At 30.4% G+C, this 25,616-nt stretch overlaps 1 protein-coding gene across 1 annotated transcript in view; it reads right to left on the minus strand.

The window, feature by feature from the left end:
* Window positions 1-25,616, minus strand: part of LOC127288730 (beta-glucuronidase-like) — a 576,096-nt gene that overhangs the window by 230,638 nt on the left and 319,842 nt on the right. The window contains exon 9 of the mRNA XM_051316363.1: window positions 12,730-12,991. Within this exon, the coding sequence (XP_051172320.1) occupies window positions 12,730-12,991 (262 nt within the window). The remainder of the gene's footprint in view (window positions 1-12,729; window positions 12,992-25,616) is intronic.

Genomic DNA, 25,616 nt, shown 5'->3' on the forward strand with positions numbered 1-25,616 from the left:
ATGTTAATGAACTTGTGCAATTCTATCTCATTCTTAAAATTTTTCTGTTTTATTACATGCCTACTTAAAAGAAGCAATGAATAGAAGATTTCACCACTAAGAACTAATAATTTGTTTTATTACTAAATTTGCGTTCTTGTATGCCCCGTGCAAGGACCTATCTATGGCCAAACACAGGTTGCTAAAAAAAACTTGTAGCGAATTTATAAAACTTAAATTGTTAGACCATTTGATCTGAGATTAAAATTAAAGGAAACAATTGTTCGCCTTCCAGCATCAAATATTCTGGAAAAGAGCATTAACCATAACCGACTCGAAAATACATTAACAAAATTTTCAATTGCAGTTCCACTCACAACAACGAAAAAGATTCACGCCAATTTCATTTGGTGGGTAAAATAATAAAATGAATTTTAATTTTTACTAATTCATTACGATTTACTTAAAAATCATCACTTTTTAAAGGTAGAACGAGTAAAGAATAACTGCAACAAGGCATTAGACGAAAACATTCTTTACATGTGTCAGTTTCAACATATGATCTTTATACTTCTTATTAGGAAAATCTTTATCCAATCAACTACTCAATTAGATACCTTACTAATAGCAAAAAACATTGGTAAATATTTTTATTTTAGAGATAATCATAAAACATATAAACATCTTCTTTACATCAAATTCTACATTTTAAATATGAAACTTTTTATTAATAAAACCCAATAAACTAAAAGTAAAATATTCTTTTTATACTATTTCATTTTCATTAGAGTAGCATCGCTAATTTGGATTTTAATACAATTGTGTATATGGAAAAAAAATACTTTGATGCATACCATAAAAATTTTTTTAGTTCCATGATCCCGACTTCAAAAATTAAAATCCAATCCTCTTCCTACAAGAAAACAAACTATTCCTCTTCATTTGATGCCTAAACCAATGATATAAACCAACTGAAGATTCCACTAAAGAAAACTAATAATTTGTTCTATTTAAAAATTTGCGTTTTTGTTTGCCCTGTGTAACGGAGATATCTATGTTCAGACACAGGTTGCTACATGAACTGGTAGCAGATTTTAAAACAATTTATTGGACCATTTCATTTGACATTGAAATTATGAGAAATAATTTGGGCCTTTAATCATCAAGAATCCTTCAAAGAACCAATATCAAAAACCGACGCTAAAGTACCTGAATAACATTTTCATTTGCAGTTCAACTTACACAAACGAAAAAGGTTCGCGCTTATATTATTCAAATTTTGTAGGTAAAATAGTAAAATGTTTTTCATGCTTAATTTTTTTTAATCCATTACAATTACTGTTTTATTGTAATTTAAGAAAATTTGCTAATTCTTATTTTAACGTAACTGTCCACATTCAATTTTGTTTTATTAAGTTTGATATTGCAAATAAATTAAACTAATAAACATTTCAGTACTTTAATTGATATATTTTTCAGTTGCATGGTTTCGAACCTTTAAGGCGCTAACCAATCTCATTTCTTCAAGAGGAGAAAGTATTCTGCTTTATTTGATGCCTAAACCATTCAGGATTAACCAACTGAAGATGCCACTAATATACTAATAATTTGTTTTATTTAAAAACTAGCTAAAAGAAACGCGCGTAAACGCGCGAGATATCTGCAATTTTTTATGAAAAATTAAAAATTTATTTTTATTTGACGGATACTTTTTGGAATTTTGATCTCACAAAAATAATAATATTATTTTTGTAATCGTTACTGTATTACTATTTCAACATTATGGTGTTATAATAATATAATACCTACTATTGCCCAGTCAATATGCACCCAAAAAAAAGTAATCTTATACTTAGAGGAAAATTCCTCTTCTAATATCCTCTAAATATTTCCTCTTAAAACAAGATTATTCAATTGAAATGTAGAATATTTTTATTCTTCATTTTAATGGAAGAATGACAAAAGGATTCCTTTTGTATTTTCCTCTTTAATTAAGATTTTCCGTTTTAAATTTAGAAGATTTAAAAAAAGGAAACGGAAAAAAATAATGTAATCGTTTGATCCCTTTCCCTGGGTATGATAGTTGTGAAGTTGTTTTTTAACCTTTCAGTTTTAATATTTCTGGTAAAATGTCAACAAAAAGGACAAAAAAAATGGATTTGCTTTATTAAAAATACAGAAAATATAGTTAAATTCAAATTAAATGAATATTTTTAACGCTATTTTTAGATTTAAAAAAATTTGGATATTTCTTGTGAAATTTTACTACTCAGGTAAATAGAAATACTATAACCCCATTTTTGAATCTTTCGAATTTTTTAAATCTTTTTATTTACTTTTTTAAAAAAGTTTTAAAACGTTAAATAATTTCATATATGAAATTTTTTTCTGTCCTATAAAAAATGTTAACTTTTAAACATATCATCATGTTTTAAAATTATTTTTGCGCTGAAAATCTCGTTGATTATTACAACTGATTAATGAAAACTTATTTTTTGTATTTTAATTATCAATATAAAATGTTGATAATTAACCAAAAACATGACATTGTTAATGTTATATTAAAAAACAATTTTTATTATTATATTGAAATGAACTATTATAATTTTACTTAATTTTAATTTAAAAATGTATTTTCTGCAAAGATTTTATTATTTGATTGAAATTATAAATATTTTATTGATGGCTTTGACATTAAAAACAATTTTACGAGGTTTGGATGTCGACATTTAATTTAAGAGGAAAATCCTCTTAAATGAAGAATAATAATTTTGATACCAAAATTAAGAGGAAAATATGCATTTATTTTAGAGGAATCCTCTAGATTGAAAATTACTTTTTTTAGGGTGTGACCTTTAAATTTTGTACTCAAATAAAGATTATACAATGCTACGATCGTCGAATTGTCAGCAATACATTTAAATGACGCATCTCAGGATCCATGCAGGGTGAATTCCTATTTTGTTTACCACAAGGCCCATGAACTTAAAATCGCTTTACAATGTTAGAAAGTTCTGGATTCTTTATTTCCTCTGTGATTTCAGCACATATCATTTTATTTAAAGTTTCTGAATCGCAAATTTGTGTACGTAAACAAATAGTTAAACGCACATGTGTCAATCCACGCTTTTTTCTTCTCTATGAAAGACGATACATATAAAATTGTAAATGAATAAAATTACAAGTACCTTGAGTATGCTTAAGGTTAACAGTCCATCCAGGATCACCATAAGGAAACATTGTAGGATATGTCATAGGATCAAAATTTTCCCTAACAATAAGACTAGAAATTATTTTCTTATTATTTTCTGTTGTGCATACTGAATTTACATCAACATGTAAATCCCTCTTCAATTTCTGTAGATAATTTCTTCATCTTACAGGACAAACTTTTTTCTTTGGGTATTTTCTTTTCATTCTCAGTTTCAGTAGACAGAACTCTGTTGTCATTTTTACTGGGAAAAGTCTTCAAAAAATATGAAAGGTTTAATTCACCATTTTGAACTTCTTTAGCTCGATTTATGAAAAGACAATTCCAATCATTCTCTACAAATCGAAATCCTAATATTAGACATTCTAACTGCCGGAAAATTATTTAATTAATTGTTTTCAAAAAATGATATCAAATGCTTGCTCATTATATTATTATCAGTTTCATAAATTAATCTTTTAATTTACACTGTTAACCAATACAGATGTTGCAAATGCTATTGCATTATACTTTACACTTAACTGTACCAATCGGTTGTTGATCAACATCTACAAAAAATTCTGTTGGTTTAAAAGGGAACAATCTAATTAAATATTCTATTTGGTGAATATTCAAACACCCTGCATTAAGGCTATCAAAAATATAAAGTCTTACTCCATCGTAATAAACACAAATCCAATGACCAGAATTGTTATTACCGCTAAAAACTATTTGAATATGTTTAACTCTTTCTCTAATTGGAACAATTAAATCAAGCATTTGTAAATACAAAGTACTTTGCATGATGAAAAAAGAATTTGAATCATTTTTTGATAATTCTTGAAATTTATACATGTGCATATCATTTAACATTTCATTTACATTTTCAATAATTTTAAAATCTTCATTACTTAAAATAAAATACTCTTCTATGTTCGACATGGTATCCTTCTTCAACTTTTAAACTGTTGATAAAGCCAATTTTCAAAACAAATCGTTTATTTTAGTTTATTGCTTTAAAAAATTTACTTACATGTGTTTCACCTATAAAATATTGCATTAACTATAATTCAGCTAACTAATGCAACAATGATAGTCTTTTATGAACGTGATTTAGCGTTGTTTAATCTTTTTCCACATTACATCGTTTTCGATAATGATTATTATTGAACTTATTTTCCTCTGCACTTTTTATTAATATTCAAATCAATATTCAACTCACAAACTATTATTTAACCCATAAAACAACTTTAACCCTTAAAACAATATTCAAACCTCTTTCTATCTATTTAAATACTTTTCCAAAAGCCAGCATCCTCTATTCTCAAACAGTCAATATTTTTTTTTCAATATCGAAATATATTCAATGCCAATGTTATCCAATATCATATTTTATTATCCTCAAAATCCAAATATCTTTAATGCCAAAATTACCCAATACCAAAAAATTTTTCCAAAAGACAGCTTCCACTATTATAAAACAATCAATATTTTTGTTGCATTATTAAAATATATTCAATACTAATGTTATCCAATATCTTTCTTTATCCTCAAAATCGTAATATCTTTAATGCCAATGTTATTTAATACCAAAAAAACTAAATGGATTGAAGTATTTTTTATATGAAACATTTAAGACAGCCAAAAGAAACAAATATCTTCAATACCAATATCATGCAATATCCATATATATCTTCAAAATACATATATAATTATTAATACTATACAAAAATAGGAATATATTTTTTGGGCCCAATACAAAAATGAAAAAGACAAATATAATATAAGAACATTCAACACCTGCAGTAAGTTATTGATCGACAAATTGCAGAAAAATATTATAAACTTTATAATAATCAAGTTAAGTTACCTGAGACTATTAGAATCTTTTCTTAGCAACACTACTACAATGTTGTTGAAACGGTAGTCGGTTGCTCTATGTTTATCTTACATCAGCAGTAGCCGTTTCACTCCATTGAGGAGAAGTGTTATACCCCCACTCTACCAATCTGGGCCTATATTAAGTTCTCGCGAGTGGCAGATATTACGGTAGGCCTGAGTGGCGTCCTCGGGGATAGGTGTTGGTAAGTTAAGTATGAATACACCACTTCCACTCACTGGGATTAAACGGTTATCATCTATATCGCATATACAATAATAAAAAAATTTCCCTCAACCCAAGACTGTTAGGACGAATCGAGCGATCACGGATTGGGTCCTGAAAAGGGAAGTGGTATATCCTCACTCTATCGGCCTGTCCCGAGCTCAGACCTCGAGTAAGTCAATTACAGCGGGGGCCTGTATGACGTTCTCGGGCTTAATGACAATATTATTTTATGACGCTTAATGAGTTTTTCAAAAAAATTATAAAATTTTTAAATATAAACACTGTTTAATTTATTTTGACATATTCGTTTTCCTCAGAAGTTCACGATTACGATCATATATTGCTCCAATAATAACACAGGCACAAAAAAAAATTCAGGTCCCAAAAAACACAACCCCATATTCCTATGTTTTTGGGGTCGCTGAAACCGAATATGACCATGAACAATTTTTTTGACGACCCATTTTCCCGCAACCACCCCTTGCACCTACTCACGGGGGTTGGAGTTTCAAATTAAAAAAAAATTGAGTATGGTGTCTATTCCAATGTTTTTTGGGTCGCTTCATCCCAAAAACACCATTGAAAACAAATCCTTTCTTTCCTTAACCCCGTACAACCCTCTGGGAGGGGGTTAAAATTTTAAATTTCACAAAAAGTCAAGTTCGGTGTCTAATCCTACGTTTCTTGGGGCGCTGAAATCAAAAAACACCACCAAAAACAAATTCTTTACCCCCTTAACCCGCTAGAACCCCTGGGAGGGGGTTGGAATATTATTTTTCACGGCGCTAAGTGTAGAAAAATAAATTTCCTTAAGACATTATAGGTGCGTATTTGTGTAATCATAGGTAACTTTCTAGAAAACTTTATTGTTGGTGATGTTTTTTGGTTTCAGCGACCCAAAAAACATAAGATTAGACACCGTACTCGACTTTTCGTGAAAAATGAAATTCCAACCCCCTCCAGGGGTTGTAGGGGGTTAAAAGGGTAAAGAATGTGTTTTTGTTGGTGTTTTTTGATTTCAGCGACCAAAAAAACATAGGAATAGATACCGTACTCGACTTTTTGTAAAAATTGAAATTCCAACCCCTTCTCAGGGGGTTGTAGGGGGTTAAGGGAGGAAATGACTTGTTTTTGGTGGCGTTTTTCGGTTTCAGCGCCCCAAAAAACATAGGATTAAACACCGTACTCGAATTTTCGTGAACAATGAAATTCCAACCCCCTCCCAGGGGTTGTAGGGGGTTAAGGATTTGTTTTTAGTGGTATTTTTCGGATTAAGCGACCCAAAAAACATTGGAATTGACACACTACTCGATTTTTTTTTTTGAAACTCCAACCCCCGTGAGTAGGTGCAAGGGGGTGGTTGCGGGAAAACGGGTCGTCAAAAAAAATTTTCATGGTCATATACGGTTTCAGCGACCCCTTTCATTACAGTATTTAAAAGGTCATCGACCATCTTATGAACCCTCAACCAAAAGCTGTTTTGACAACAAAAATTTCAGGTAGAAACCTTCGAGAACCCTAATTATCAAAGTAAAGATATATATGTATATATAATCTAATAATAATGAGAAAATTCAAGTACTAAGAAAATGTGAATGAATGACGGAATGAATACAAAGATTATTATACTATAATTTGCGTTTTTGTATGCCTTGTGCAACGAAGATATATGGGTGATTCTGCAAACGAAGGACGAAAATGAAGAAAATATGGACACAACATTTTTTTCTCATTTAAAGTCTGAAAAGTACTTTAACTTCAAGTTAATGACACTAAAAAACATATCTGAAAGTGTCCAGACAAAATATTAAAAATCACAAAAGTTATGGTTGTTTATAATGTGACGAAGTAGTTCGTCTCAATGCAATTTTCGATTGGGGTTGAGTTTCGTGCGTTTGGGAGTTTGGGGACAAGGCAGAGCATGTGTCCGGAACGTGGCGCCATCACGGCGGCCACTTACGTAACGAGACGGAGAAGAAGGCGATCGAAGAGGGAATCAATCATAGAGATAATATAAATAGAGTGGAGATGGTCTGTATAGAGGCGTCCGTTTGATAGAAAGAGAAAGCGATTTTAGCACCAGTAGGTGTCTCTCTTGCGCTGGTGCTTATTGAAGGACAGATACTGGTGTTAAATCTTTCTTCTCTTTCCAACCCATTCTATTTATGTCAGGACACTTCCCTCTTACGCAGCCGCCTATACCTTGTCTACTCTATTTATATTATCTCTATGGAATCAATACTTGAGTGACTGAACCTGTTGAGTCGTCGACGTTGTCGTGCCTTTTTTCTTAGTTTTGTTACAGTGTGTAGAAGGGTAATTTTTGAAAAGAGAGGTGTGATTAAAAACAATTATTGTACAGCCGTTGAGTGGATGCTCGACTTATTGTACCTTTTCTCGACTTGTGTTCTCAACAGAATCTCCTCCGAGATCGATTGTTGATATTTTGAGTTTTGGGGTTATTTTGTGAAATTTGTGGTTGTTTCGGGTTTGCCAATTCCTTTTAAAAATTGGCTGGCGTCCGACATTTTTCACGTTGGGTCATTCTTTTGTAACAATTAAAAGGGGTTATTTTGAATCCGATGTCAGTTTTTCAAAATGCAAAATGGCGGATGCATGACTTGGTAACTTTTCAGGGTCGCTGGTAACAATTTCGACGTCCGTTTTTTATATTTAAAATGTGCAGATCTACTGTATTAAACGAGTTTTTAAAAAAAATTTCGATTTTTAATAAATTTTAAATCCAGGAGATCTAAAGTCCAATTTTTAAAATTCCACAATTTTTAAGATATTTCTTTAAAACAGTTAAATTTTGAAAATCTGGCTTGAAACTTGGATCTGGTAATTCTAGAAAGAAAGGTAAGGAATGAAACATTTTTTGCACGTATAATACTTAATAATACGTATAATACTTTTTATTTGTTTATTTATATTAATATAATTATATATACAAAATGAAAATTAAAGATTGGGGTTTAGCAATATCTTAAAAATTTAGTGAGGATTATTGTAAGTCAAGAAAATTGAAAAATGTTAAAAAATTATTAGTTTTACGCTGTTTTTAGTGGTTAATGTATATCCTGTCTCAAAAGTGCCAGACGAATGAGAATTTGGCAGTTTTTTTAAAAAAAGGTAGAAACAACATTAAATAAAAAAATAAGTAATTCTATCCAAGCAATTCTATGATATTTTTATAATTTCTCATTCGAATATTCCCACAATATTCCAAAGAAATATTCTAATGAAATATTTTTGCAACATTTCAAACAATCATTTTAAAAAGTGGATATGAATCAATTTAGTTCTTTTTTTACAGTACTCGTTACTACTTTTTTTCCATAAAAGTGGTCACTTCACTAAATTTTTAATAAAATCTTTCCAGTCAAAGGAATCAGTTTAATTCTTTTTTTTATAGTTACCTAAGGCCTCTTGATTGTCACTGATATATACAAGTCTTATAATATCCATTTGCTTAAAAGTTATGAGCCATAAACAAAAGGGTGCCTACAACCGGCACTATTTCCTTATTATGTAAAATCTCAAAAGGGTCAACTTTGAGAGACTTTATCTCGGAAACTATTAGAGCTATTACATTGTTCTTTTTTGCAAATTGTCAGGAATTATGTCAGCTTTAACTTTCCTGTTCGTCATTTAAAAAAAAAACCAATTGTTTCAAAGCTATATTGGAAAAACTGAAAAATACCGGATTTTGGTTAAAGACTAGAAAAAATGGGTGTTTTGCGGAAGCTATATCTCAGTCAATTTTTGAGCTACAGGGTTCATTTTTTTATCAAATTACTCAGAATTTTATACACTTTCTTTTTTATAATAACTATTTTTATGCTAAAATGTCATGGAAGGCGGAAATTTAAAAAAAACTGATTTTTTGCACCTATTTCTTAAAAAATTTTTAGGTTCCGGTAGGAGTTCAATGTACCAAATTTAGGTCCTTCATTTTTACCCCAAAATGAAGGATTTATTAAAAAAATTGAAGTCCTTAGTCAAAACATGTTATGCCATGTTTTTCGACTAATTTGACTGGAATTCTTTGCTTGTTAAACAAATAAATTAGAGTTGGCTCTCAGTTAAGAAACCACCTCACCAAAAATAATATTATTAGTTGTTTCTTACGACGACAACATTAATAATAAAATAATTATAATAATTAGTTAAATAACAATTGTTTAAAACAATTTTTAATTGAAAATTATTATTTAAATAATTTTGTAAAATTGTTAAAATTTTTCTTTGATATATTCTTTTTGTAAATTTGAGTCCCCGAAAATGAACCTGAATCATGATCATATTATCGTTATCTAAAGAAGTAGAATGAGAATCATTCCCTTTAAAAACCAGAAGAAATCCCATTAGACTTCAGTATAAAAATATTCAATTCGAAAGTCCCCACACAGCACGGCAAGTTTTCTAAACCTGTATTAAAGCTATACGTGCCAACTTGGAAAAATTTAGTGGCAAAGCTTAATACAGATTGTGTAAATGTCCGCACTTGAGTAAACGTTTAGCGTAAAAGTTGCCTAAAAATTTTAATTAAATCTTCCATAAAGATTTATCATAAAATTTACTTCAAAATTTAAATTAAATCTTTGTTAAATGTTTAGTACAAAATTTGAATAAAAAAATATATTTAGGTATTATTTAAAAAGTACATATTTTGTTAAAAATTTTTATATTTATATGTATTAAATTTTTGTTAAATTTTTGTTAATATATAAACAAATTTAAAAAATTTTTTAAAAATATAAAAATTTAACAAAATATATAATTTTTAAATAATAAATATATTTTTTTATTTAATTTTTGTACTAAACATTTAACAAAGATTTAATTTAAATTTTCATACAAATTTTACGATAAACCTTTACGGCAGATTTAATTTAAATTTTTAGATAACTTTTACGCTAAACCTTTACCGAAAATTTAATTTAAATAATCAGGCAATTTTTAAGTTAAACCTTTACCAAAGATTTAATTTAAATCTTCATAAAACTTTTACGCTAAACGTTTACTCAAGTGCAGACATTTACACATTTACACAACCTGTATTAAGTTTTGCCACTAAATTTTTCAAAATTGGCACGTACAGCTTTAATGCAGGTTTAGAAAACTTTCGGTGCTGTGTGGGTCAGTACAAAAAAAATCATCACTAAAAACAAGTTCAAGTTTTAAAAAAAATATCTTTAAAAAAACAATACTACGAAATTTTTACTTCTAAACGAGTTCCAAATTTACAACACGAAATTTATTTTCAAGAAAGTTTAAAAAATATTTGAATCCAAATACCACCATTAAAAGAATATATATACAAGGAAAGGATTGGATAATAATTTTCAATTCATTGTAACATTACAACCATTAATAAATGATTTCTTTAAAAAATGACCAACAGGAAAGTTAAAGCTGACATAATTCCTGACAATTTGCAAAAAAAAGAACAATGTAATAGCTCTAATAGTTTCCGAGATAAAGTCTCTCAAAGTTGACCCTTTTGAGATTTTACATAATAAGGGGGGCGATGTCCAAGTTAGCCCCGTGAGGGGAAGCACTATACCCCCACTCTACCGGCCGGGCCATAAACACGGTGCTCGAGGGACGCATGCACCGCGGGGGGCCTAAGCAGCGTTCTCGGGCCTAATGACATTTTCTATTTATGGCTCCTAATGAGTTTTTCATGAAAATTATAAAATTTTTTAATATTAACAATTTTTAATTTTTTTTTAACATTCACATTCCTCATAATTTCACGATTACGAGCATGTGTTGTCCCAATTAAAAATGTTAATATTTAAAATGTTTATAATTTTATAATCGTAATCGTGAAATTATGAGGAATGTGAATATGTTAAAAAAAATTAAAAATTGTTAATATTAAAAAAATTTATAATTTTCATGAAAAACTCATTAGGAGCCATAAATAGAAAATGTCATTAGGCCCGAGAACGCTGCTTAGGCCCCCCGCGGTGCATGCGTCCCTCGAGCTCCGTGTTTATGGCCCGGCCGATAGAGTGGGGGTATAGTGCTTCCCCTCACGGGGCTAACTTGGACACTGCCCAATAAGGGAATAGTGCCGGTTGTAGGCACCCTTTTGTTTATGGGTCATAAATTTTAACCAAATGCATATTATGAGACTTGTGTATATCAGTAGCAATCTAGAGGCCTTAGGTAACTGTAAAAAAAGAACTAAATTGATTCATATCCACTTTTTAAAATGATTTTTTGAAATGTTGCAAGAATATTCTTTGGAATATTGTGGTAATATTCGAATGAGAAATTATAAAAATATTATAATATGAATATCAATATGTATAATATATCATCAATATTCTTGAAAAAAAAATTACATCATATTTTTCGATATGAATATTATCATATTCTTTTACAAGAATAGTCCAACAGAATATTCCTACAATATTCCAAAGGGACATTTCAAAAAGTCGGATATTTTTATATTCTTAGAACATTAATGAAATATTCCAAAAGCATAATTCGAATATAGCAATGGAATATAGTGAGAATATTCCATTAGAATATTGTGAGAATATTCCATTAGAATATTGTTGCATCGACAGCTGTCAACTGTCTAAATTGTCAATTTGACTTCATATTCGTAATCAGCGACCCAAAAATATTTTTAGTTTTTTTTATACCACGTACTTTTATGTATTTTGATGCACTGATTACGAAAATCATAGTGACAATACCCGAAAATTTTATTTGTATGGTGAAAACCGTAAAGAAGTCCTAAAATTTATAATTTTTTTTTATTTATTATATATTGCAAAATTAAAAAAAGACTTTTAGACAAAAATTGTAGATCTTATTAAAATACATTTTTATATCTGATGTACTATTTAAAAATTTTGCATATTTTGACCAATAAACGAAAAAAACAATAAATTTTAGGACATTTTTTATGGTTTTTATCATAATAGTAGAATTTTCGGGGTTTGTCACTATGATTTTTGTAATCAGTGCATCAAAATACATAATATAAAAAAACCAAAAATATGTTTAAAAATTTTTAATTTTGAAAAATTCGTATCTCAAAAACGGCTTGCTAGAAAAATTTGAAAAAATCATGAAAGCTAGTCTTAATTAATATTTAAAGAAAAAAAGTTTTAAAAAATCGGAGATGCAATTGCAGATGGACTTCGAATTTGGCGTGGAATACATCATATATGTATTATACGAGCTATATCATTAGAAATTGTATAAGGGATACATCCATAATTTAGAAGTTGCATCTCTACGGTTAAATAGAATATTATGCAGTTTTTCAAGCATGTGCGGTATAAAAAAATGAAATAATCTTTTATGCAGAAGAATGAATGCGGATCACAATATACTTTCGAGTAAAAATAATTTCAAACTCATTGTGATTTTTCACTGGAATGTATTTTGTTTCTCCTTAATAAAAGAAATTTGTTTAACTTACATCAACTCCTCTAGCAAGGGCAATTGTAATCGGTCTAGACGAATCTAAAACTTTGGTGTGACGAGCGACTTCTTGAAAGTAACTACCAGAACCGGCTAATTGTGTCCTAGGTTCATTAGCAATAGACCAGGCTATTACTGATGGTCGATTCTTGTCTCTTCTAATAAGCTGAGTTAAAGAATCTTTATGCCTTTGCAGTAACGTTGATGAAAAGTTTTCCGTATCAACAGATGGACATTCGTCTATAATCAGAAAACCTCGCCTAAAAGAATATATATATACACTTTAAAAAATTTTTCTTGTAACTTTACCACTTTCTACGTAGGTCCAAAATCTTACCTACTGTGAAAGTGGCATAAGTACATAAAACAGTATAACAGCATCTAGAATGGGGAATTTTACTTTTAGAATTTGTAAATTTACATCTCGTAGTGTAAAAGTACACCACACGGTAATATTAAAGATTATACACTCAAAAAAATTCATGGTAAATTTGACTAAATTTTAACTGTTTCTCCTAGTTCCAGGAGGCACCTATTAACAAAATGTAGTTGAGACAACTATGTAAAAACGGTTAAATCAACTTTAAATTTTAGTAAAAAAAAACTATTCAAAGTAGTAAAATTATTATTATTAATATTGAGATCAATTTTTTCACCCTCTCCTCTACTACATTCGTTTATATATGCCTTATAATATTTAATTTTTGTATACCTAACAGAGGAAAATCCCTAAACTCTGGGGATTGAACGCACGACCCTAACATTCGCAAGCCGACAACTTAACCATCTAACCACACACGCACGCTAAGATAACTTGCATGATATTTCAGAACATTCTTTCAACTACACAAATTATAAAAATAACTATTTTCAACACTTATTTTAACATAACAATTTCTAATAGTAGTTTTAACTATTGAAATGTTGTAAAGCCATTTAAAATTAAATGACAGTTATTACAACTACAAATATTAGTAACTTTAACTAGGTGAAATTGACTACTAAAATTTAGTACCACCAACTGTCTGAGTTTATCTTAAATGGTTCTGAATATGGTACTTTTAACTGCTTTTTTTTAACTACACATTTTCAGTAATTTTTACCAATGCTATTTTTTTGTGTGCAATCGTATTAAAAATATTTTAATTGAAATATATTTTTATATTAAAGAATTATTACTTTTCTTTACTGCAATGAAAAATATGTGATACAAATAATTAAATTTATATAAACATTTATTTGAAACAAATTATTATTATTTGAGTTACAATATATAATAATATATTGAGCAAAACATTTTAGGTTACATATATATTTTTTATTTGTTATATGACTTAAGTCAATAGAAAGAAGTAGCCGCAGGTTACAATTTAGGATTCTATCTGTTTTCCAACTTTTCACACAAGGCCTTGACATAATAATAGAAATTTTTTACTGAGTCGATTGGATCATTTTCCAACATAAAAAGAAATACGCCTTTGATCGTTGTTTCATCCTGGACGGTACAAATGTATTTCATTCGTTCATCAGCGAGATAAGGACATTAAATAAATAGATAATAGCACATTTCAGGGGAATTCAATCCGCATCCACCGCAGACCCCAGAAACACTTAGCTTATAAGATTTTTTGTCAAAAATTATCTTGTTAACTATTTTATTTAATAATCGAATTTGGCTTATAACCATTATTGTGAATTTTATAGGAATTTTATTCTGTAGGTATTTTTGCGGACCTTTGATTAATTCCAAGTGTGGCAGAATCTGCAGTGAACGCGATTCGCTCAGTTTTTTTAGATCTCCGTTGTACAAATAATTTTCATATTTTTTTAACCATGAGTTTTTTTTCGCTTGTAAGAGAGTAATATTTAGATTATCCCATTCTAGTTTTTCCTCAATATATTCAAATATACCTCCCACCTGATCGTACCAATTAAACTTGTTTTGCTTCCTCGTGGAGGAAGCTATGTAGTCCTTTCGTTTATAAAATTTTTAAAAATGGTGAAAACAAATTTTCCTCTATATAGAAACATGTTATATGAGATCCTGATCAATTGTCCGGATGTATGTATGTGTGTGTGTATGTGTGTGTGGATAGTTTTTGTGAACACGATATCTTTAACAGGTTTTAATGGATTTGGGTAAAATTTGGTAGGCTTATTTAACACATTAATCTCTCAAAAATGACGAGAGGATTTTTAAAAATACCCCAAAAAAAAAATTTTATCGTCTTTTTTCCAAAAATTTTTTTTTATTTGAAAAAATTTTTAAATCGAAAAATTTAAGGTAATATATAATATAATCGTCTTCTTTATGTCAAGATGAATCGATTGATATATATAAAATATAGATTTGATTGAAATTTAAAGAATTAATGAAAGTTAAAAAATCAAAAATTCTCATTTTAGCTAAAAAATGATGTGTTTATTTAAATTCATGTTTATATATGAAATAATTTTATTTCCTGCATTGAAACGAATTGGTTGGTATATATAAAGTATAGATTTGATTGAAAATTTGAGAATTAATAAAAATTTAAAAATCGAAAATTCATATTTTAGCTAAAAAATTTTGTGTTTTTTTAAAATTCAAGTTGATGAATAAAATAATTGTATTCCTTGCATTAAAACGAATCGATTCGTATATATAAAGTTTATGTTACACTCAAAATTAATTAAAATTTTCTTTATTTTTCAAAAAATTTAATTAATTTAAAACATTTTTAACTCGAAATTTTTTAAATCAATCAATTGAATTGGACAAATTCATTGCTTCCTTCACGAGGAAGCGAATTTTTTGCTTCACATAATGAGGAAGCATAATGTTTATGAAATAAACATAAAGGACCCCCTTCTTGTTTTCTATTATTATTACTCGGGGCTAAAGTTTTTAATCTAAAAAACAGATTTTAGGATATCGGTCATTTTCCATCAATAATATTTTTTCTATTAAATTTAGAACGAACTTAAAAATAGTGACAGATAATCTAAGAACGCCTATCTCTAATCTTACTGCATAATTGGGTTTTTTTTTTGGTAACATTAAAATTTTTTTATAGAATGAATTCTGAATTATTTTTAAATCTTCAAAATATCTCAAGCCCCAGACTTGAATAGCATAGGTTATAGATTACTCACAGTAAGACTTTGAAACAGTTTGTTAACTGGATTCCATGTTTTTAAATTTAGTCGATTTATTAAGGAGACTGTGGCTCCAAGAGCCATGTTTGCTTTACTGATAGCATTGTTAGTTTCTTTGTTAAAAGTTGCCGAATTAGAGAAAGTAACACCTAAGTATTCATAGCTTGGGACTATTTCAATATTTTGGTTCGTGCCGTAAACAAACGGCCCATATTTAGAATTGTGGTTTTAGTTTTTTTAACATTTATTTCTAAGTTGTTACTGAGACAGTACCCCTTTAATGCTTTTAAGATTTTTTTCATATTCACACAATTATCAGCGAGGATTGCTATATCGTCCGCATACGCAAAAAGTAATATTTCAACTAAATGGTTTATGGAGACTCCTCTAATTCCTTCCGCCTTAAGGTATTTCTCAAAGTCAGCGATAAAGCAAGAAAAAAGCAAAGGGCTCAGCACTTCTCCCTGTAAAAGCCCTCGAGTGACTTTGGTGTACTGCGACATCCCCGAAGACCCCTTAACAGCAATAGTAGTTTTCGAGTATAAATTTATTAAAATATTTATAATCTTACTACTAACGCCCATAATGGACCACCACGAAAATCCACAAATAGTACAAACAACTTTCCGCCGGCGGGATTCAAACGGGATTATATAATAGCATTAAGTGAAAAAATGTTGTCAATACAGCTTCTATTTTTTCTGAATCCCGCTTGCCACTCCGGCAGAAAATTGCTGTCCTCTATCCACTTGTTCAATCTTGTAGCTAGTATTTGAGTAAAAATTTTAGTGATATAATTTACTAGAGCAATGGGGCGGTAATTCGCAGGGTCCGATTTTTCTCCTTTTTTATAAATCATTTTAGCCAAAATATTTGACCAAGTATTCGGAACCTCCTCCCTATCTAACACTTTATTAAATAAAATTGATAAATAATGAATCCAATTATCTGGGAGATTTTTCCAAAACTCGTTTGTTACCCCATCGGAACCCGGCGCCTTACCGTCCCTGCATTTCTTAAGACTCATTATTATTTCGCAATCACTAATTCTACCGTTTAAATAAGGGTTGCTCACGGGAAATGTGAATCTCAGAGTACCCCCTGTGACAACCCGTGCATCGAGATTTGTTATATTTTTAATTTAATTAATAGAGGGGTCCGACTCGTCCGGGAGGCACAAATTAGTCCACAAGGATGATTCTTTAACATCTTGAAAATTTTCCCATTTGGCAGCAGTGAACGATGCACAGTGGGCGAAAATACTATAGAGCGCGTCAAAATTATTTCTCCGGCGCATTTTTCATAATATTATTATGTTCAATGGCTTAAAACACAGCTGAAATATTAGGCTACAAGATCTGCCTGCTACTTTTTTGATATAACCAATGAGAATTTTATAAATCCCACTATAATTAAAAAAAAATATATTGTAAATTGTTATAATTTTGAATAACTTACACAATTTTCAACCGATTTTAAAAAAATTTAACATCAAAGCACATTTATGGTCACTAATTACGTATCTTAACACAAGGTTTCAAAATTCAAAATGGCGGAAAATTTTCAAAACTGAAGGGATCATTAAACCTTTTGGCTCTCGGGGGTTATTAGGGTCGCTGATTACGAATCTGATCTCAGATTTTAAAAATTCAAAATGGCGGATCCAATATGTCCGACAAAATTTTAAAATTTATTATTTTTGGTTCATTCTTGTTACTTGGGGGTTTTTGGGGTCGCTGATTACGAATCTGATATTAGATTTTTTAAATTCAAAATGGCGGATGCAATATGGCAGACAGAATTATAAATATTAATTATTTTTTGTTCATTCTTGTTTCTCGGGTTATTTTTGGGGTCGCTGATTACGAATCGGAACTCAGATTTTCAAAATTTAAAATGGCAGCTCCAATATGGCTGACAGGATTATAAAATTCCATTTTTTTTATTGAATTTTGTTAGTCGAGGTTTTTGGGGTGCCTGAATACAAATCTTTGCACAAATTTTAAATATTTTAAATGATGCGATGGATCTAATGTGGCGGACATAATTTAAAATATTAATTGTTTGCGGTTTAATCTCGTTGTTTGGAGGTTTTTGGGGTCGCTGATTACGAAGCTAAACTTATGGAGGAATCTTGAGTCAGATTTGCGAAATTCAAAATATCTTATTTAATATGTGGCATTATTTTTAAAAATTAACTGGATTCTTTTTTTTGTGTTTTGATATTTATGGATTTTAGGATTGCTGCTTATAATTAACAATTAAAAATTTTCTATGCAATTTGACAAAAAGTTATCGAAGTTAAACTATTTTTCTGCCTAATAGTGGTCGTATTTTGTTTTTGACAATTATATTGAGTACCTTACTTCAATTGGAATAATTGTAATGAACGTTAAAAAAGATAAACTAAAACTGAAAACTTGGTTGATAACAGTATAAATATTTTGGTCAAAAGAAAGAGAAATTGCTGCATAAAATTAAGTGTATTAACTTTAAGGTAAGTTTACAATGAAAATTATAAACATCAAATTTAGAGTTGGTTCAGGATTATAAATTTATTCATGACCTCATTCTTTTTCAGAATTAAAACTAATAGATTTGTGGTAAAAAACGAAGAGGTTATAATGTGTAATTAATATTTTAAACGTGTACGTCATGCTGGAATTTAAAATAAGTCAACAAAAACTGTGTGAATGGTTATGGGAGAAAAATGAAAATGACAAAGAAAACAATAGCCAAATCAATATCTTACTTTATAATATCAAAAAAGAAAATTGTTTTACTGAAGATATTTTAAATAAAATTGAAAAAAAGTTAAAAAGTTCTTTTTTAACAAAATACAACCTTTATTGGAAAGCTGTTGTTCGGAGAAAAGATGTCTTTATCAAAAAACACAAACAATTTCTCAACAATTTTTTCTCAATTGTTATAAATGAAGGTACATTGCATACAAAAAATTCTTGTGGACAGAAAAGAGGACGAATTTCCTTATCATTTGAAAACTCGAGCAAGAGAACAAAGCAGAGAAAAATACATGAAATTTGTTCATCATTAGGCCAAGAACAATTGTTTGCTGTCAGAAATTCTTTTGATGATAATAATAATAATGATACAGTTGAAGCAGAAGATGTAACAATCCCTGACAGAAACTCTACTTCTGACAAAGCACTAGCGATGTATATGGATCTTCAGCTTTCTAGATTGAATTACGAAAATCTTAGAAAACATAACATGAAAATGTGTGAGAGCAAAATTTATCCTCCATATGCTTCTATAGCAGAAGCAAAAAGTCGTTGCTACCCAGAAAAAATTTATGTGACAGAAGAAAAAGTTTATATTGATTTGCAATCTTTGTTGAACCATACAACTGATAGATTGCTATTATCTTTGCAGAACGATGTTTTAAATCAATTTCGTCATAACAACCTGATTTTTGATATTAAATGGGGAATGGACTGTCACGTCACCGTAACTTTTATATTCAAAATTATAAGAATTCTTTTTTTTTTAAATCAATACTAAGCTGAATGTCTCTGCGACTAACACCCGTGTTTTTGTTACGCATCTAAAATACCTTTCACTTAATTGTAAACTCCCGCCCCTTTGTCGCGTGGCCAAACATCTTTTCTTTTATGTATAAAGACCCTTGCGTTTTGTATCGTTCTACGTTCACATATTGTATTTCTAAAAATATACAATTAGAAGCGAGAAACTCAGTATTACCTTAAAAGGGCATAAATGAGTGTCCCTTTCTAACAGCTACGATTCACCACGTAGACTTTCTCTTTCTAAATTCTATAATATAATCAGATATACCACCCCTGTAGTGTTTCTCGCTTACACCTGCGATTTCATCGCAGTGGTGTGCTATTTCTAAATTCTGTAATTTAATCACAAAAACCCTCGTTGTGGATAATAAAAAAGAAAGAGATAGTCTTAGCAATGCAAGCCAATGGAATCATATAGTCTCCCTTATGAAAAACTTGATATAAAAGGGCTACTTTTTTACGGAGAGTTCAGTTCGAAACTTCACCTCATCTACGTTATTTCTACTCGTCATTTTTGGATATCAGTGCCAGTTCATAGTGCTTATTACGGAATCTAGTCATTTGGACGATTTCTATAACGAGTAAATTCTAGTCAAGTGCCGTAAAATTCTACACAAAAGGAGTACTCATCTACCTAAGGACCTGTGATTTTCCATATAATTGGAAAATAACCATCTTTCCTTTTTGTGGAGGAATCTCATTGTGGGTCTTCGTCACGGCAATTCCGAACTCCGGACCTGTGGTCATAACCTGGGCCCGTCAACCTTCCTGAGGCATATAAATCTTTCTGGTACCAGCCTTTTATCCTGCCTAAACAGAAGACACCGCAGTGTCCTATTCATACATCTACTTCTAATTTAAAAGGTAAGTGTTTTTATATTTTCACCCCAATTTTCCTACATTTCTCATAACTCTGAAGTAACCCTTGGATTCCTTGTATCAGTGGAATGCTGAACTCTTTTCCTTGGATTGGTTGCTTCGAGATTCTCTCTCTCATAAGAACAAAATTTCTCTTAAGTGTTTGTCATAAATAAAGATTTACCTTAACATTTAAAATATTTCTCTTTCTTACCTGTACCCTTAGCTCAGAGCCTTCTGCTCTGTAAATGAAACAGGAATTCACTGAATCACCGAAGCGGAATTAAATAAAAATAAAAATATAATTTCTAAAGTTATTTCTTATTTTTGAGACGTAACAGGACGGAGCATCTGGACAGCAAAATATGAAACAAAAATGGTCAAGCACAGACTTAACTGAGGATTAAGAATCAGGTGATCCTTCTGATGCCTCCATATTTCAAATATCTATAGTTCCTCTTCAAATTGGAACTACTAAAAAAATCATGTGGAAGAATGAAAGACCATCATCTGTAAGATTCTGTAGACCTGTTCAATTTCAATTCTCAAAAGAAACTAGGGAAAACACATTGAAAGAATATGAACATTATAAAACTATTTTGGATGTTTTAAATTGTGATGAGGAAATCGATGTCGAAAAATTTAAAGAGTACACAAAGGAGACAACTGAAATGTACGTTCAACTTTATGATTGGTACCCACTTCCTCCATCCGTACATAAAGTATTAATTCATGGATGGCAAATAATACAAGCATTAGGTTTATCATCAGGATGTCTTTCTGAAGAAGCTCTTGAAGCTAATAACAAAACTTTCAAAAATGCTCGAGCCTTTAACAGTAGAAAGTGTAGTCGTAAAGAGGGTAATGAAGATGTCATTAAGTATTTATTGGTTTCATGAGACCCATTTATAAGTAGTTTAAGAATTCGCAAAGAAAAAAGATTGACGGACTTATCATCTGAAGCTAAAGAGTTATTGAAGGTGAAAGACTAAATGTTTTATATTTTATGTTCCTGTTTTGTGTACTATTAATATTACGTTTTTATGTTTCTGATTGTTTATTTATCATTGCTCTGAATTTGTAGTTTTAGCGTTATGAGTTTTTATGGTATTTTTTTATTGATCGTCATGAAATTCCAATTATTTACTTTGTAGACAAATAATATGTTAAATTCCTTTTTGTTTTCATTTTGAGGTATTAATAAATTGTTCGTTAAAAAACAAAATAAGAATTATACATTACTATTCTGATTCAATAACAAGATTAAGTCCAAAACAATGAATTTTTATAATCCTGTCAGCCATATTGGAGCTGACATTTTGAATTTTGAAAATCTGATTTCGGATTCGTAATCAGCGACCCCAAAAACCCCCAAGTAACAAGAATGAACCAAAAATAATAAATTTTAAAATTTTGTCGGCCATATTGGATCCGCCATTTTGAATTTTTAAAATCTGAGATCAGATTCGTAATCAGCGACCCTAATAACCCCCGAGAGCCAAAAGGTTTAATGATCCCTTCAGTTTTGAAAATTTTCCGCCATATTGGATCCGCCATTTTGAATTTTGAAACCTTGTGTTAAGATTCGTAATTAGTGACCATAAATGTGCTTTGATGTTAAATTTTTTTAAAATCGGTTGAAAATTGTGTAAGTTATTCAAATTTATAACAATTTACAATATATATTTTTTTAATTATAGTGGGATTTATAAAATTCTCATTGGTTATATCAAAAAAGTAGCAGGCAGATCTTGTAGCCCAATATTTCAGCTGTGTTTTAAGCCATTGAACATAATAATATTATGAAAAATACGCCGGAGAAATAATTTTGACGCGCTCTATAGTATTTTCGCCCACTGTGCGATGCAGGCAATTAAAGTTGGATAGAATTGAAAAGAGAATCGACCAAACTTACCGGAGATGATTAATAAATCGGCAATAAGTATCCAGCAAGTTCTCTAGTTGATGTCTATATAAAAATCATAGAGATATAAGAATAGAGTGCGCAAGCCTGTACAATTTCCATGTTACGCTGCGACAGACCAATAAAAGAAGACAGTTGCAACTAGTGGGCCCTGCCTTCCTTCTTGTCTTACTAACTTTGAAACATCAGTGAAACAAGGATGGGAAAGGGGCCTACAAATCTCATCTGTCTCTTTCTGTTCAACGCATATAATCTGTCGTTTTTACGAGCCTCTTGCGCACTCTATTCTTATATCTCTATGATAATAATTATGGCACACACAATTAAATTATTTAACAATAAAAGGAATTTATTTGCACTATACTCAAAATAAGTACAATAATAGAAAATAAACCGCGGTATATACAGTATATGTGTATTAGGCGGTAGCACGCTTCGCTCTGCTTTTTCTTTATTTTCCGGCTCACGACAAAAACGTGGTTTTGTCGTCTGCAATCAAGCCGTCCGCTTGCGTCACCTAGCGGCAAGACGCTACATGACCCACTGTAATTCAAATTTCGGGGAGCTGACGGTAACGACCATTTAATAAGTTTTGATAGAAACGATTTACGATCGTTACACCCCACTCAAGGGAAAAATACTTTGGAAATAATTATACCATTCCTTTAAGTCTATATAGTCCTTCGCGCTAGACCGCGTTCTATATTTAAATTTTATTGTACTATTTTTAACTCGCATACCCAAATTAAACGCCGTATCTTGAATATTTTTAACAATAGTGTCCGCAATAATATTTATGTCAACATCTTTTAAATCCAACCAGTGAAAATGTAAAGGAATATAGGTCTATCATGAGTAATAACTAATGATAGACCTATATTCCTTTACATTTTCACTTTTCCATTTGAGATGATTCATACCCTTTACAATTTCTTGTTTCTCATTTATTTCAATTAATTTTACTGTTATTGGAAAATGATCCAAGGATGTAGTAATATAATTAACAAAAAAATCTCTCACTAGACCAATCCCAACAAGATTAGTCCAAGCAAGGTCAATTGTTGATTTTCCTAGTGAATTCACGAAGGTAAAACGCGCGGGATTATCCCCTTCTGCTCTTCCATTTAACACGAGACACTAGTTTCTTTCCATGAAAGCTATCAACTTTTTACCTCTTGCATCTAATTTTTTATCCAAAATACATCTTTTGCTATTAACAAATAAGTTTTCCTGTAATATATAATCAGTCATCTGATTCAAGTCAGCAATTCTGGAATTAAAATCTCCACCAATATAAAAAGGTAGATTAGGAAATTTAATAAATATTTCGTCGATTAAATCTTCAAAATTTAACAAAAAAAGTCAATATCTCTGTTAGGAGAAACATAAACAGCACTTACTATAAATTCAGTTCTCGATTCACGGTTTAGGAATTTCACAATTATAGAATCCTCACAACTGCCTATTATGTCTCCTTAGTATTTGTTTGGGTTAAAAGCTATGACGATTCCTCCCTTCGCTCTTCCCCTCGTAGCCGTCTTGATTGCAGGATTGTAAATGACCTCAAATGCAGAGAAGACACTCTTGACAACAAAGGATGGATCGCTCACAGCCCATGTCTCACAAAGACAGAAGATATCGTTGGCATCAAAAATGGGTGATAAGTCAGCTAAGTTTCCAAGGCCTTTAGAATTCCAGAAAATAATATTTGGAAAACAGTTGTGCGATAATGGCAAGGCAGAGTCTTTAGACGTCAAGTTACTAACATTCGCTTGAAAAAATTCCGGAAGTTTTTTTCCTTGGATCGTGGATTTCAGTTTTTTAGGTGTTTTTGTAGATTTTGAGCCAGGTGGTCTCCCTCTTTTTCGGCTGGATGTGGATAATTCTGACATGATCGAGTTATCACTATCCTCATCAGAATCTTTAACAAATTCTCGAACAACGTTTTGAGTAGGAGGTAAGAAATTGAGGACCTCATTGATGTCATAGAGGACTCCCTCAATCAGAATTTTGGTTCCTTTAATAACAGCAACCTTTCCTTTTTTCTCCAGAAAAGATTTTGCTTCACAGAGTCTAATATAATGGCTCTTTTTTTCTCTCTCAATTCCTTCTTCATGTCGTTAGAAAAACCAAGACCCATGTTACCAAAATTTCTTGCTTTTTTAAAGATCTCGAATTTATCTTTTTCATTTTCGAAGGATATGAGAATCGGTCGGTTGCCCTCCTTTTTTCCCAATCTTCTAACATCGGAAATGTCCTTTTTTTCAATGTCGACTTCAGCTTTCTTGAAAATTGAAATCACAATCTCTAGTAAATTCTCGTTTTCACTTGAGGTGTCACTCACTTTAAATAAAACAATATTTTTAGCTTTTTCTCTATTTAGGAGGTAATCGATTTTCAACTTTTAAATTTACTATTTTGAGTGCTTTTATTTAATTTTTGAAAATGTAAATTTGCACAAAAAAATATAACATCACAATTTTGTGTACTCCCAAGTAGCACGATATATCAACCAGATGTCACGGTGATATCACCGGGGAATGTCACCGTGACATCAGGAAAATGTCAAAATGTCCGCCTTACGGTGATATCACACGGTGACATCGAGGTGATATCATGGTGACATCAAGGTGATATCACAGTCATATCACGGTGATATCACCGTGATATCATGTTGATATTTTACAGGGACTTAAAATTTTTAATAATTTAAAAAATAATAATAAATAAAAACAATAATAAAAATAATAAAAAAAAATAATAAAAATAGTAAAAAATAATAATTTTTAAAAAATTTTAAATCCCTGTAAAATATCAACATGATATCACGGTGATATCACCATGATATCACCGTGATATGACTTTGGTATCACCTCGATGTCACCGTGTGATATCACCGTAAGGCGGATATTTTGACATTTTCCTGATGTCACGGTGACATTCCCCGGTGATATCACCGTGACATCTGGTTGATATATCGTGCTACTTGGGCTTGTACATTATAGAGTACTTTTGTCGCTTTCAAAGAGGGTCCTTTTTCTTACCTACTTGGAAACTCACACAAAAGCAATTTAATCTTGTACTATTACAACGTTTTGTTCTTTTTACCACTACGAAAATTGTAAAGTTACAATTTTGATTGTATTTCTAAAATTAAAAAGTGTATAAATATATCACTGAAAATAGTAAAATTACATAAATTCTGAAATGTAATTTTACTATTTCAAAAGGAAATTTTTTTTTATTTTTTACAGTGTAGGGTAAAATTCCTGTAGCGTACTAAGTGAAAAAAAATTTGATTCGATCAGGCTGTAACTTGCACATAGTTTAGCCCTAAGGGTGAGTACTTTAACAACGAAATATTGTTAGGTTTTTTCAAAAACTGTCGGAATGGGAGGAGGTTGAATTTTTTTGAAA

Source organism: Leptopilina boulardi, unplaced genomic scaffold, assembly GCF_019393585.1.
Source record: "Leptopilina boulardi isolate dan_hultmark-lab unplaced genomic scaffold, ZJU_Lbou_2.1 LbouV2_393, whole genome shotgun sequence".
In the NCBI taxonomy this organism is placed as follows: domain Eukaryota; kingdom Metazoa; phylum Arthropoda; class Insecta; order Hymenoptera; family Figitidae; genus Leptopilina; species Leptopilina boulardi.